We start from the raw sequence: 14,727 nt of genomic DNA on the forward strand, positions 1-14,727 counted from the left end.
TGAACTTTAACCCACACTGTTAAAGCCGAAATTCAAGTAAATTAGTATGATTCTTTGAAATATGGTCAGAGACTTACTTTAACCGTCCCAGTAATAGAAATAGCCAAAACGACGTCGTCTTTCCTCGAAGATGGTCGAAGCACCTGAAATAAATGAAAAAAGCTCATTAATACCATGATTGTAAAAGTATGATTAAAACTTAAGGGGCCCGCAGACTATCAGTCCGCCGGACGATATCGGCCTGTCAGTTGTTCGGAACTGTCAAATTTTTGTTCTAACTGATAGGCCGATATCGTCCGGCGCATGGAGACTGTATAAAGGAGCCAAATCTCTATGCATGAAAAGTGTCCATCAAAAAACAGTAATTAGGCGGCGCCACCATACACCGAAATACTACCAAAAACAACCTACGTAATTTGGTCGGGCTATTTGTTGCCTTATATGGTTCATGTTACACTCATGTCCCAGAGCCTAACTAGCGCCACCGGAGAGATTAGGAACTATTATTTAAAGCTTAACGCGGTCACTTTTACAACAATTCTGCCATAAGAGATTGACATCCTTTCTATACGATCCATAGTCCGGCGAACTGATAGTCAGTGGGCCCCTTTAGACAGTTTCCTGTTAGGGCTGCCTCATACTTTGTTAAGAAAAATAGACATTTTACAATTGTGCCTGTTCCAAATTAGTCAAATTTGCGGCTACAATATTGTGCACTACTTCATGGCGCGTTTAAAATTTCTTTATCTGTGGTCTAATAATTATACTCTAGGTCAGGGGTCACCAAATGGCGGACCGTGGTCCGCATCCGGACCGCCAACCTATTTAATTTTTTCCTTATTTAATAAACTCTAGGAAAAGGACCCCTGAAAAAACTAATTGATGACCCCTGCTCTAGGTAATTATAGCAGATTGTTTATATAGTCAGTTGATGATATTTATTTATTTATTTATTTTAAACTTTATTGCACAATATAACAAATAAAGTACAAATGGCGGACTTAATGCCTAAAGGCATTCTCTACCAGTCAACCACCAGGCTAAACAGAAACAGTGATAGGTGCAGGCATTGAACAAAAAAAAGCAGAATAGGTAACTTAAAACAAAAAATATAGCGATAAATAATACACACTACCGAAAATCCAACTGTTGATATATATGTTCTCTCTTAGTTTTTATAAATAATATGATATTTATTAAGGTGTAATTCTACAGCATTACAGCTAGGGGCGCCAGTGCCAATCATAGTTGACGCTAATCTGAAATAGGTGTCATACTGTCATACACGAAAGAACTCTTGCATTGCATATTTGAGAAACTTTGACCCATGCCGCCCTGGCCTGGGTGGTAGGCACCTGCCGCGAATGTAGACACGCTGGTTCGATTCCAGCCCTCGACACTGGAGGCCTTGGTAAATTTTTAGGGTTCCGTACCCAAAGGGTAAAAACGGGACCCTATTACTAAGACTTCGCTGTCTGTCAGACTGTGTCTCATGAACCGTGATAGCTAGACAGTTTAAGTGGGGCTCCCATACAACAAACGTGATTTTTTTGCCGTTTTTTTGCTTAATGGTACGCAACCCTTCGTGCGCGAGTCCGACTCGCCCTTGGCCGGTTTTTCTTTCGTATATGACATCTATTTCTATTTATAATTTATATAGAAGTTTCTAATTGAAATAACGCAAATTAAAATCATTTGATTTGTTTTCTAATTATAATCGAAAAACAGAAATTACCTTGAGGCACGTCTGTCATTTGTATTCTTTTTATGATCAATAATGTTTAAGTAAATAAAGACTAATAATTCTTACATGCAAAGCAGATATCCAATCCGGGTTCATCTTGGAGCTGAGCGAGAACAGTATCTCCAATGAGAACGGGTCCATGATCAGGATCTCGGCGTAGTAGCCGTTGCAAAACAGCCGTAAGTCGTCACTGTTGCACATGTGATATGCCTGAAAACAATACGAATATTTTAAATACAAATATTCCGGATCCCGTCATCGTCATTATTACCTATTTTGTACTTTAGTTACTCATCAGTTAAGTTATGTATATTTATATATATATATATATATATATATATAAATTCGATATTTATATTATTAGTACTCAATATTATTATGTCACGTCGTCCACAACGTGTCCCGTCCCGCACCATGCTGTCCCGCACACTCCGCTGGCTCCACAGAAAACCAGCGCCGTTGACCACGCTAGTCGTGCCAGATGCATTGCTGAGTGGAGACCATTTCGGCTTCACATCTATATTTCTACTGTTTTGTTTATCTTTGTCTTGTATTTGCTATATATGTGTTGTATTGATGTGTTGTCTGAATAAATGATTTCTATTCTATTCTATTCTAAATAGCTTCTGCCCGCGATATCGTCCGAATAAATCGCTAAACTGACCCCCACTCCCTCTTCTTTAGTACTTATTCATATTCATATTAATTTATTTATAATATCATTCATATTACATGCCAATTTATAATTATTATTATTATTTAAGCTTTGATTCTCGCACATCTATTATAAAATTGACTTTTCTTTTGTTATGTTTTTATGATGTGTGATCCCTTGAGGGTAAAAGCCTCCTCCATCTTTTTCCATTTCTCTTTGTCTGTAGCATTGTTCTCCCAAGTATTTCCTGCAATTGCTATGATGTCATCGACCCATCTTTTTCTTTGTTTTCCTGAGTTACGTTTGCCCAGTGGGCCTTTCCATTTGGTTGTTTGTATGGTCCATCTCTTGTCCTTGTATCTAGCCAAATGTCCAGCCCATCTCCATTTTTGTCTTAAACTAAATCCAATTTATAATTACAGTATTATAATTATTTAACCACGTAGTGCGTGATTTTATTCAATTTATTCAATACTAGTTTTTGCTTGCGACTTCTTCTGCGTGGAGTAAGTAATTTGGGTAGCTTAGTTTTTCGAACAAACAAATAAACTAACATCTATAAAAAAAACTAAAAACTGATACTAAATAATATTATAATATTAGTAGGATTAGCTCCTAAGAGATTACTTCTCTCACACACCTTCTACAGCCTTAATGACTTTTTCAATGTATTATAGGTATTTGTAATATTTTTGCTTTTATTACTTAATTACATAAACCTCATTTTTAATTGCACGATAATAATATGCCATTCACTTTAATTGAAACAGTAATAATGTTTTAAGCTTTTGGTAATCTAATTAATCCAAGATATCCTTTGTATCTTTTGGCCTAACTAGATCACAAACGCTCACTTATGGAGAATAACCGGACAAACACCCGTACACAAGGAGATACAGACGCGGAAATGGCATTGGATTGGGCATATCCTCAGCAAACCTGACATCCAAAGTGGCCCTGACCTGGAAGATGCCCGGCAAGCGGAAACATGGTCGCCCTAAATCTACTTGGCGTCGTTTTGTGGAGCAAGAGCAGGGTGTATTGGGGATGGGGTGGGAGGAGGTGACCCAAGCTGCCCAAGACCGAAGTCAATGGAAAAAGATTCGAGCCCTACACCCCAGCAGGGGGTAACAGGAAAAGAAGCAGAAGAAGAAGAATTAATCCAAGAGTTACATACCTGTATGTTAGTGTGTATCTGAGAAAGTTTAACACTCTCACGGCACTTTCCATCTACGAGATCCCAAGTGCACATTTCTCCAGCCTCAGAGGAGCTCACAATGAAGTTGTTATCCTGAAAAAACGTAAACCATTTGCTTAGAATCAGTCCTAAAGCATGATTTTATTAACATAATCATAATATCGTTTATTGCACCATGGTAAAAAGTGACCATGGTAACAAATAATAAAAAGTTTTTTTATAAACTGACATAGTTATTCATTTGTTCATAACAGGTTAATTAAATTATTTTTTTGTCATGATTAGGGTTTGTATACCTTACACAGTGTTATAATCAGAGGGCGGAATTGCTCATGGCAAAAATCAAACGTCAATAGAGTTGGAACATTGAATTTTATCGACTTTTTCAGCTGTCGATAAGTTCAGTCACGTTAAAAAATCCGGAGCTTGGGGTCCGCTTGACAACTAATCCCAAGAATCGACATAGGCCCTAGTTTTTTACGAAAGCGACTGCCATCTGACCTTCTAACCCAGGGGGGACACTAGGCATTATTGGGATTAGTCTGGTGTAAAACTGTATGTACACTATCAATTCAATTCAATTCAATTTATTTATTTTGCTTGAACATACACAGTTGTTATGGTTACATGTCATTGGGATGTTATAGGTACATAGTGTAGCTATTAAGTGTTACATGCATGTATGGTCTACCACAATATGGCATGCAAAATCTTAGACTAACTTAAAATAATAATCTAAATAATCTAATTACAATGTTTTAGGTTAGTTTAATTTTTATATTCTATGTTTAGGTAGTTATTTATTTAATTTTAAATTGTATTTTAATAAAAATTCCTTAAATATTACAATTAAAATGTCAGGTCAGGTATCTTATGCAAATACATATGAACAATTATTTTTTCTCTATACAGTATAACCAACGTTTGAACCCACTTTTTTTGACCACCACATATATGAATGGTTAATGCCTACCTGAATTATAGAAGCTCTGGACAAACAAGTAACCGGAGCAGTATGCCCCACGAGCAAGCAGCGAGGAGTCATCTTCAATGACTCCGGGTCCACGGCCCATATGCAGATTTGGCCATCATAGCAGCCTGTGACGAGTGTCTTCTGGTCTCTGGATAGATATACGGCTGAGACGCAGTGAGTGGGGGCGTACTTGCCCCAGAGCACAACGGGCACGATGAGATTTGTGCCCGGCATGGTGATGCTGAAAAGTATAATAAAATTATGGTTGATATGTGATATGTTTTCAATTCTTTGCTGGATTTAAATATAATGTCGTGGGAATAACATCTATAAGTAATTTAGTTTATTGATTTAGGAAACATCCGGTTTTTGAGGGGAAAACCAGATGTTTGGTCATTATTCAAATTTTTATTTTGGTTCACTTTTGAAAACAGCTAACACATTTTTAACAAATTAGCTATACACTATGCGGTGAAGTTGGTAAAGATTCTGTACTTCTAGCTAACTATCTACCTACTGTATTTCTAGGTAACTGGAGACAGTATAACCATTTACTGCCACTTCTACAAAAATTTGTCCAGGAAAGTGACTTGGTGTAAACACTAAACCCCCTTATTCATAAACGTCTACTAAAGTTTTTCATCATACCAATACGTCGGAAAGGGGCAAACGATTATTAGTGGCTTGTCAACTTTAGTAGACGTTTATGAATAAGGGGGTAGAATAATAACTTATGACACTACAGTGTTATAGAGATACAGTATTAGGGAATTTCCTAGTCTGCATGTTTTTTCCCTACTCAGAAAAAGCAGCAATGCAATTTAAATCCACATTGCAAACACAAATTACTATAAACATATAGTACGCAATGACAACTAAGATATCTTATCAACATCTAATATATAAAATTTTAATTATAATATCAGAACAGCAACAATTATAGTTCAACTTTAGTGTAGACATGTATATGCATGTTAACAATTATATTGTAACAGGTAGAATAATCTTATTTCTCACTACTCTTAGACATGGAAATAACCAACTTAATTACCCATGAAAACGTTTTGTTTGTATAACAAAACGATAAGACGTGAGATCTAGCAGAATAACTCACAAGTACTTCGCAAGGACGTATTGATTAATCTTATTTTTTACGTACCGTCGATGTTTAGGCACCGAGAAACACTAATAATATGCACCCACTCAATTGCCATCCATTTAAACCACAATAGAAGTTATCAGCAAGTAGCAAATTTAATAATTTTAATTAAAAACTGCGATTATCAATTTTATGATTGCAAGCAGCTGACAGTCAGCTGCATGACAGTTAGTTTTGGTACGTTGGTACTGTTGGTAGTCTTGCGAAATATCAAATATTGGATGCATTCCGAAAAAAAATACTGTCATAAAGCGTGAGCTTGCGTGAGCTGAAATCCAGTGCCATAAATGTAAAAATTCGAATTTAGAAACATGTCATATTTGACGCCTTCTACGTAGTCGTTCCATGTTGACGAAACATTTACTGATTGTAGATATATTTAAAATAATTACCTGGCATCCACAAAATGAATAAAGGAAAGCTAATTTCGGTATCTCAAGTAACAAGCGCCAAGACGCCCGCAAAGGGCGAAAAATTAGGAGAATTGGCGAGTAAAATGGATGAAACTGATGAGATGAAGCTCAAAATGTTGCATGCGTTAGACAATCCAGATCCTGATGATGTTCTGTATCCGCCTGAGTTAAACGCACACCTTATTGAACAGCTTAAGGTTTGTATAAATAATAAAATTAGATGGTTAGGATTACAAGCAACACCAGGCCTTCCTTTTACTTTTGGATATTTCTTGCTTCAGGTGATGACATGTGAGAATAACGAGCTTCGAAAGCTGGTGTTTTCAAAAGATACCGAAATCAAAGAACTAAATAAAACTGTCATGGACCTCAATCAGCGTATTCGGGATATCATATCTGGCACTGGGCCCGCCATCTCGTCTAAATCAGCCGGTATTATCAGTGCCAAAATAGCTGACTTGTGCAAACAAAACCGTCATCTTGTAGCCGAATTGGAAGGGTTAGTACCTTGTACTAGTCCCACTACTCATACTCTGCTGTCTCTGCTGCTTCTACACCGACTGTGTTCTTAATCAAGTACTCCTATTTCCGTAGGTATAAAACCAAAAACTCTGCTTTAGAAAGAAAAATACTGCAATTGGATGTACTCAGCAAAGATAACGAAAAACTTAATGTTTGTCACTGCAAAGACGAACCCGTAGATATCAATCCTGATGAGTTGAAGGACTTAAACAATAAACTCGCTGTTGTCAACAAAAAACTATACGAAAGCAAGAACAGAAATCTTGAGTTGAAAAATGAAATATTACTCGCTAGTAAGATACTACAGCAGGTATAAATTTTTATCAACGAGATTGTGGTTTACTTAGACCTAGACTGTAAAATTAAGAGTAAAATAATATTCGTTTTGATTTTTAGGAGTTGGGAGACAAGTTCACAAGTATTAAAGAGCTGCAGAATGATATGGCCGGATGGAAGGGAAGAGCACAACAGATTCTCCTGTTGCAAAAACGGATAGCTGAGTTAGAAGAAAAATTTAATGGCAAACATAAGGACGTAATTGAAGCTCGGAAAAAGGATCAAAGCAATGTGTGTTCTGGCCTTAAGTAAAATTATTTACCAAAACAGCAATCATATTATCAAAATTTAATAATGATGAGGCTAATTATTTATGGCCAGTTTTCCTGATTTAAAATTGTTTTTGCCTTATTTTTCAGGTCATACGAGAAATAGAGATGAAACGAAAGAAAGAGGTCGACCAAGCAATGAAAGATCTCGAGAGTTTTAAAGAAGAGAACCAAGAGATGAAGAAGAAATTGGATGGAGCGCGGTGCAGAGTGCGAAACTTGGAATGTGACTCCACAGCTATCCGGCAGAAGATGCAGACGTTTGTCGAAAAGAGCAATCATGATGATTTGCTTATTAACGAACAGAGAGTGAGTTTAACATTTTATTATCGAAATCCTATGCAGAATAGGTGTCATACATCAAAAACCAGAAAAAATAGTATTCAGTAATTTAGGTAGATACTTTTTTCATCACACAGCATATATGGTAATCTAAAGAATCCTGAAACGTATATTTTTTCAGAATCAAATTAAGAATCTCGAGATGTACTACCAGGAAATATTAAGAGAAAATACTACAAAACTAAACAAAATGAATGGTGAAATCGAAGAATATAAAAAATTGATCAACAATACCGAAGCCAAAATAGATGCTCTTAGAAAACAATCGACAGAGAAAGCTGCCAAAATTGAAGAACTACGTGTTCAACTCCTGCGTTACGAAGAGTGTTCTCTCCAAAGTGTATTCTTCACACCAATGAAAACAGCAACTGATAATGAAATCAAAAAGCTGTCGGAACTAGTGAAAACTTTAAACGATAGATTATCAGAGGAGAGACGTAAATGGGATGAACTTGAAGCAGATCATAGGAAATTGAGAGTGAAAAAACGAAAGTTAGAAAAAAGAATCAATATGATGGAGATTGAAATAAAGGGTTACAGAGATACAAGGAAGGGCTCTCGTGCTTCGAAGATTTCTTTAAAGACTGAACCGGTGTCTGAAACTGTTGCATTAGGAGCTCATCCTTCTGTTTCTAAGAAACCATCTACGACTTTATCTACAACAGACAAAATTAGTGAAAGTACAATTTATGAAACTGTGACAAATGAAGAATACGAACTTCTTGATAAAGATGAATTGAAATATAAATTGGAACTTGCTGACGAAAAATTAAAGATTATGGAAGACAAATTAAAAATGATCGAAGAAGAAAAACAAGAGGATTGTAATAGTTTGACTGAAATGATTCAAACGTCTAAGCAATTATTTAATGAAGCTTTGGCGGTATTACAGAAGGAGAAATGTGTATGTTCGTAAAATATTATTTGTTTTTTTTACTACAGTATTTGAATAAATTATTTTTAATTTCACCTTTCATAATTGCAATTTATTTATAAAGTTAGTTAATATGTATAGTTTGGCAAGCTTTTCCATCAGTCGAAATAGGCGGCAAGTTTGAAAAATATAGGAGCTGAGCGTCGGTCTTCCATATAAAATTTGAATTTCGCGCCTTTTTCTACTGAAAAAAATATGGTTTGCCAGTCTATTAAGCAATGATGCTATCGATCGACATTCATGCGATCGACCAAATGCCGCAATGTATTGCAAATCATATGCGATTATAGGTGACGATTGGAAAGGCTAAAACCAAGCTAAAACGTAGTTTATGGCCAAATCACAATGGAAAGTTGAATAAAGGCTCTACAGACTTTACAACGAATCGCATGTGATTTTGATACATTGCGGCTTTTGAATTAATTGTATTTAAAATTGCATGCAATTTGTTACAAGGTCTGTAGAGGCCTAAACTTTTGGATTGGTAGGAATTGCTTTTTTTTTACAATAGTAGAATTTATATTCTCATGTGGGCAACACCAACCGCCGCCATTTATCATTTTTTGTCATGCGCGCTCGGGGATGCTACGATATTTCGTGCTCGTGAGTGTTTTTTGATACAAAGTGAATTCAAAACTTCGTGAAACGTGTAAAACTTGTGTTGCTCTGTTAATACTAGTGTTAACTTGACAGTGGTGTGTGTTTGTGTGTAAAATACATTCAAAATGAATAAAACTTGCGCGAGGTGTGAGAAAACAGTTTACCCGACTGAGGAGTTGAAATGTTTGGACAAGGTAATTTTCACTGCATTCCTTATGAAAATTAGCACTGTATCAATTATTGTGCCGTCACGCGTTGTTTACACTTATTAATGTCTTTATTAACTTTCTAAACTTTCTGTCATAAGTAAAGGACATAACTTTTAGTTCATTTTGTTGGAAATGGAATCATACGGGCCACGGTACACCAATTTATACTGCCAGTGAGTCATTAAATTATTAAATTGCCGCTGATATCATTGTCGGCCGGTCATAATGCCTTATATGAATGCGATGGCCTTTTTACCTAATTAGTCTTTATTTATAAGCATGACCTTGTGTCAAATTCTTTATCTATTGTATTCAAATCTACTGATCCTTTAATTCACAGTGGCTGATTGTGCTAAAGCCTTGTCACGTAAATATAGAATTTCAAATAACTAAATTCGCATCATTCTTGGTGGTAAATAAATATTTTATCACAGGTACAATGTACATAGTGCAGGTAGTGCAAGCTGTTTTGATATTATCACATCTTATCACTGTCAACAACGAAATTCTGATATAAATTATATTATATGAACTTTATTATTAAAAGATAAGGCGGCTTGTAACATTGCAAAATGAAGGTGTTAACATCTTGCATTAATTTGATAACATTCCTTTACTTATGTCATCAGAGTTACAAGTAGATAATGTAAAATGTCTTCTCTCTCTCTCTTTAGCCTTTTTCTACCCTTTGGGTGTGACTCCTTCATTTTGCGCCATTCGTCACGGTTCTGTGCGACTTGGAGCCACTGCTTCCCCGCAGTTTTCTTGATGTCGTCGTCCCAACGCATCTGGGGTCTACTTTGTGGACGCTCTTTCCCCCCATGGTCGCCACTCGAGTAGTCGTTTACTCCATGAATCGGTCTTTCGTGCTATATGACCAGCCCATTCCCTCTTCAAATTGGCTACCCGTTTGTTTGTTAAGATGTTATAAAACGCGTAGCCAATAAAATGTCTTACAACATTTAAAACTTGTGCGTTTATAGTATTAGTAGGGACAAATGATAAATATCTTATAACCACCATTAATAAAATAAATAAAACTAATGTATATAACTCTTCAGTCCAGAAACATGCCAGAAGCAAAGTTTGATTTTAATTTAATCTTGTTTAAAAGTTGGAGTTTCCCTGTTAATTCTTTTTAATAATTGTAGCTTGTATTCCTTCAATTTCTTCCTTGGCATAAACTGAGTTAATATATATCTCACGAACCGTGATAGCTAGACAGTTGAAATTTTCACAGATGATGTATTTCTGTTGCCACTATAACAACAAATACAAAAAACAAAATAAAATAAATATTTAAGTGGGGCTCCCATACAACAAACATGATTTTTTTGCCGTTGTTTTGCGTAATGGTACGGAACCCTTCGTGCGCGAGTCCGACTTGCACTTAGCCGGTTTTTATTGTAGATGCGGAAGTAATTGTCCATCTGTGTCTGTTTTTTCTTCACACTTAAACGGTTTAGTATGGAGATAGTTTGAGGCCTGGGGAAGGACTTAGGATATTTTTTATCAATCATCATTATTTCCATGCAGGCAAAGTCGCGGGCAGTTGCTAGTAATTATATAATTCTATAATATGTGTGTAGGATGGGACTTCCAACACGGCTTGATAGACTGATGAGTGATGACATTTGAAACAGGGATGTTGCGAATATTCGCATCCGGCATAAAATCTATGCGGGGCTTAAGAAAGAGGCCTTCTTCCAGCCTTCTTTTTGGGGCATTAATATAAAAAAATAAAACAAGATTTACATTTACCTGCAGTAACAGCATGCAACAATACAAGTTAGCTTGTGATGTAAATAGTCCTAGTGTTACTTAAGAAGCCAGTCTAGTGACATTCTGCTCAGATGCTGTGATGTAAGTTCATGTAGGTTTTAGATCATAGGTATTAACGGTCCCCTACTCTGGTCGGTAGTGACCCTGCCTACGAATTACAAGGTCCCAATCTCAGGTTCGACTCCTTACCATTTGGGCATTTTTTTTTCTTCGTCGGTGGCAAACAAGCATGCGGCCCGCCTGATGGTAAGCAGTCACCGAACGCTGTAAAGGGTTCGAAACGTCGGGATGTATTATAAATTCAATATACGCGATATAATCTGTTTTCATAGTTTTATTTCATGAGTAACTATCGCAGTAACCGACAATATTATATTGTTCCTTAGTTATGGATTTTTTTCTATGTACATATTTAAGTATTTATCTATCTTTTATAATTAATAATTATATATTGCCGTTTAGTATACACAACAAGCCTTGCTGAGCTCACTATGGGACTAGATCGATTTTTGTGTAAGATTGTCCCATATAGAGATGGGCCGAATATTCGGTAATTATTCGGTATTCGGCATATTTTTCAATGTTCGTATTCGGCCGAATAGTTCGGTTCGAACTGCCGAATATTTACCGAATTAACGATTTTTTTTAAATGCGTCCGCTAGTTAGCGCGGATGCACTTTGCGATCAGGTATGAGACGTTTCCGTTTCTTTTCATCTACATTCCTGGTCGCACGGGAGAAGGGTCAAAAACGCGTTATGAGTGCAGACCGCGGACCTGTACGAACTTGTTTTCAGCGTTTTAGGCAGTTTTAGCCCAACCGAATATTCCGTTCGGTATAAGCTGAACCGAATATTCCATCCAGTCCATATTCGTCCCATCCCTAGTTCCATAGATACTTAAATAAGTATAATAAATATTGATACTTTAATGTGGTAAAGCCCCATTTATATATGGTTCAAGAAATTGCGTTGCATGCGATTTTTGTTACATTGCTAAAGCCTGAACAGTTATATATGATCATTGTCAAGAGGGCTATATTGATTATTCTCATGTACAGGCTGACAGTTCAGTATAGTATGAAAAAAACACGAAAAAATCATCATCATCATCTCAGCCGAAAGACGTCCACTGCTGGACAAAGGCCAAGAATCTCCACAACGAACGGTCATTCGCTGCCCTCAACCAACGGTTTCCCGCGACTTTAACCAGATCGTCGATCCATCTAGTCTGGGGCCTTCCCACGCTGCGTCTTCCGGTACGTGGTCGCCACTCTAGAACCAAATTAGTTCCAGTGAAATTCCGCAACATCATATATTGCTGGTTGCTGGTCAACTATAGTACCTACCCAGCCTTTTTTTTTTTTTTTTTTTTCGTTGGAAAAATGCTTTATGCATACCCACACCCTCGGGGGAGAAAGTGCGGGTTATGTGGGACTCGGCAAAAGGCGCCACTACCCACTAAAAAACCAACGGTATGCCTGCGCGCCGCCAATGGGGCGTGGCCACGGGTTCTCTTAAGTACGCAACCGTGACCACGCCGGCGCCACCCGCCACATGCAGCGGGCCCTTCTCTGGGGGGGGGGGCTAGGGAGTAACTTCTAGCCCTGCCTCCTCAGAAGGCGCGTGGGTACACCACGCGCGCCTTCTCTGCGAGGCCTATGTAATGGGCAGCGACGCCCCCGCGCCGCTGCCCAGACACCCTCGTGAAGTTGACCACCCCATTTCGTTTGCCCGCAAATGGCATATCTATATCGTTAGTTCATCGTTAGTTCACGTTTGTTCAGTAGGTAAAATCGTTAGGACCCGATTCCAAAGTCGATTTTTAAAAAAAAAAAATGGGGGTGGCTGTCTTCACGCTAGCCACCCCAAACCACTTTTTGTTAGTTTTTTTGGTCTAGATAGCAAGATATTCGTTAGTTCATGATTGTTCAGGCATTGGAATCGTTAGGACCCGATTCCTTCATTTTTTAAATTTTTTTAAAGTGGGGTGGCTGTCTTCACGCTAACCACCCCACCCAGAAATCAGTCAAACTAACCATGTGAATCCATCGGGCGACGTTAGTTCACGTTTGTTCAGGCATTAAAATCGTTAGGATCTCAATAGATTTGCTATAAAAAAATAAAATCAAAAAATTCATATTGGCCGGCCGAGATAGTTCAGCAGGGGGGGCGTAACAAGCAATCGACACAGATACTAACGATTCTATGCCCTAAATAAGCATCTATAGACGATATATAACCGATACAGTACGGTAACTTGCGGGTATTCAGAACAGATTAAAAGATTTTCGTGGTTTTATATTTTTTTTATTCTATGGTGGTGGCTGTCTTCACGCTAGCCACCCCAAACCACTTTTTGTTAGTTTTTTTGGTCTAGATAGCAAGATATTCGTTAGTTCATGATTGTTCAGGCATTGGTAGCGTTAGGACCCGATTCCTTCATTTTTTTTTTTTCAAAGTGGGGTGGCTGTCTTCACGTTAACCACCCCACCCAGAAATCAGTCAAACTAACCATGTGAATCCATCGGGCGACGTTAGTTCACGTTTGTTCAGGCATTAAAATCGTTAGGATCTCAATAGATTTGCTATAAAAAAATAAAATCAAAAAATTCATATTGGCCGGCCGAGATAGTTCAGCAGGGGGGGCGTAACAAGCAATCGACACAGATACTAACGATTCTATGCCCTAAATAAGCATCTATAGACGATATATAACCGATACAGTATGGTAACTTGCGGGTATTCAGAACAGATTAAAAGATATTCGTGGTTTTATATTTTTTTTATTCTATGGTGGTGGCTGTCTTCACGCTAGCCACCCCAAACCACTTTTTGTTAGTTTTTTTGGTCTAGATAGCAAGATATTCGTTAGTTCATGATTGTTCAGGCATTGGTAGCGTTAGGACCCGATTCCTTCATTTTTTTTTTTTTTAAAGTGGGGTGGCTGTCTTCACGCTAACCACCCCACCCAGAAATCAGTCAAACTAACCATGTGAATCCATCGGGCGACGTTAGTTCACGTTTGTTCAGGCATTAAAATCGTTAGGATCTCAATAGATTTGCTATAAAAAAATAAAATCATAAAATTCATATTGGCCGGCCGAGATAGTTCAGCAGGGGGGGCGTAACAAGCAATCGACACAGATACTAACGATTCTATGCCCTAAATAAGCATCTATAGACGATATATAACCGATACAGTACGGTAACTGGCGGGTATTCAGAACAGATTAAAAGATTTTCGTGGTTTTATATTTTTTTTATTCTATGGTGGTGGCTGTCTTCACGCTAGCCACCCCAAACCACTTTTTGTTAGTTTTTTTGGTCTAGATAGCAAGATATTCGTTAGTTCATGATTGTTCAGGCATTGGTAGCGTTAGGACCCGATTCCTTCATTTTTTTTTTTCAAAGTGGGGTGGCTGTCTTCACGTTAACCACCCCACCCAGAAATCAGTCAAACTAACCATGTGAATCCATCGGGCGACGTTAGTTCACGTTTGTTCAGGCATTAAAATCGTTAGGATCTCAATAGATTTGCTATAAAAAAATAAAATCAAAAAATTCATATTGGCCGGCCGAGATAGTTCAGCA

At 37.5% G+C, this 14,727-nt stretch overlaps 3 protein-coding genes and 1 pseudogene across 4 annotated transcripts in view; 2 read left to right on the forward strand and 2 right to left on the reverse strand.

Annotated features, from left to right (window-relative positions):
• Positions 1 to 5,898, reverse strand: part of LOC134752913 (WD repeat-containing protein 7) — a 162,002-nt gene extending 156,104 nt beyond the window's left edge. Inside the window, exons 1-5 of the mRNA XM_063688696.1 lie at positions 5,730 to 5,898; positions 4,571 to 4,811; positions 3,577 to 3,690; positions 1,811 to 1,954; positions 78 to 143 (exon numbers count right to left, since the gene is read on the reverse strand). Of these exons, the coding sequence (XP_063544766.1) occupies positions 78 to 143; positions 1,811 to 1,954; positions 3,577 to 3,690; positions 4,571 to 4,804 (558 nt within the window). The 5' untranslated portion in view covers positions 4,805 to 4,811; positions 5,730 to 5,898. The remainder of the gene's footprint in view (positions 1 to 77; positions 144 to 1,810; positions 1,955 to 3,576; positions 3,691 to 4,570; positions 4,812 to 5,729) is intronic.
• A 195-nt stretch (positions 5,899 to 6,093) lies between these two features.
• On the forward strand, positions 6,094 to 8,580 carry LOC134752738 (coiled-coil domain-containing protein 13). Of its 2 annotated transcripts, XM_063688427.1 has the most exons (6): positions 6,094 to 6,339; positions 6,424 to 6,641; positions 6,737 to 6,974; positions 7,061 to 7,231; positions 7,360 to 7,578; positions 7,733 to 8,580. In XM_063688427.1, exons 1-6 carry the CDS (start codon positions 6,136 to 6,138, stop codon positions 8,525 to 8,527), a joined length of 1,845 nt encoding a protein of 614 aa, XP_063544497.1. In that variant the 5' UTR covers positions 6,094 to 6,135; the 3' UTR covers positions 8,528 to 8,580. The 2 variants fall into 2 exon arrangements, with proteins under 2 accessions (XP_063544497.1, XP_063544496.1); XM_063688426.1 differs by having other exon boundaries at positions 6,094 to 6,641.
• Positions 8,581 to 9,087: 507 nt separating this feature from the next.
• LOC134752839 (LIM and SH3 domain protein 1) overlaps positions 9,088 to 14,727 on the forward strand; it is a 55,669-nt gene continuing 50,029 nt past the window's right edge. Inside the window, exon 1 of the mRNA XM_063688600.1 lies at positions 9,088 to 9,339. Coding sequence (XP_063544670.1) covers positions 9,271 to 9,339 — 69 coding nt within the window. The 5' untranslated portion in view covers positions 9,088 to 9,270. The remainder of the gene's footprint in view (positions 9,340 to 14,727) is intronic.
• The window catches only part of LOC134752574 (uncharacterized), a 29,814-nt pseudogene continuing 27,835 nt past the window's right edge, over positions 12,749 to 14,727 (reverse strand).

The sequence above is a fragment of the Cydia strobilella genome, chromosome 25 (genome assembly GCF_947568885.1).
Source record: "Cydia strobilella chromosome 25, ilCydStro3.1, whole genome shotgun sequence".
NCBI classification, from domain to species: Eukaryota; Metazoa; Arthropoda; class Insecta; order Lepidoptera; family Tortricidae; genus Cydia; species Cydia strobilella.

Coding starts and splice junctions, on each gene's coding strand:
- LOC134752738 (XM_063688426.1), top strand. CDS start 6,136: ATGAATAAAGGAAAGCTAATTTCGGTATCTCAAGTAACAAGCGCCAAG. Junction 6,642..6,736: donor CTTGTAGCCGAATTGGAAGG/GTTAGTACCTTG, acceptor CTATTTCCGTAG/GTATAAAACCAAAAACTCTG. Junction 7,232..7,359: donor GGAAAAAGGATCAAAGCAAT/GTGTGTTCTGGC, acceptor CTTATTTTTCAG/GTCATACGAGAAATAGAGAT.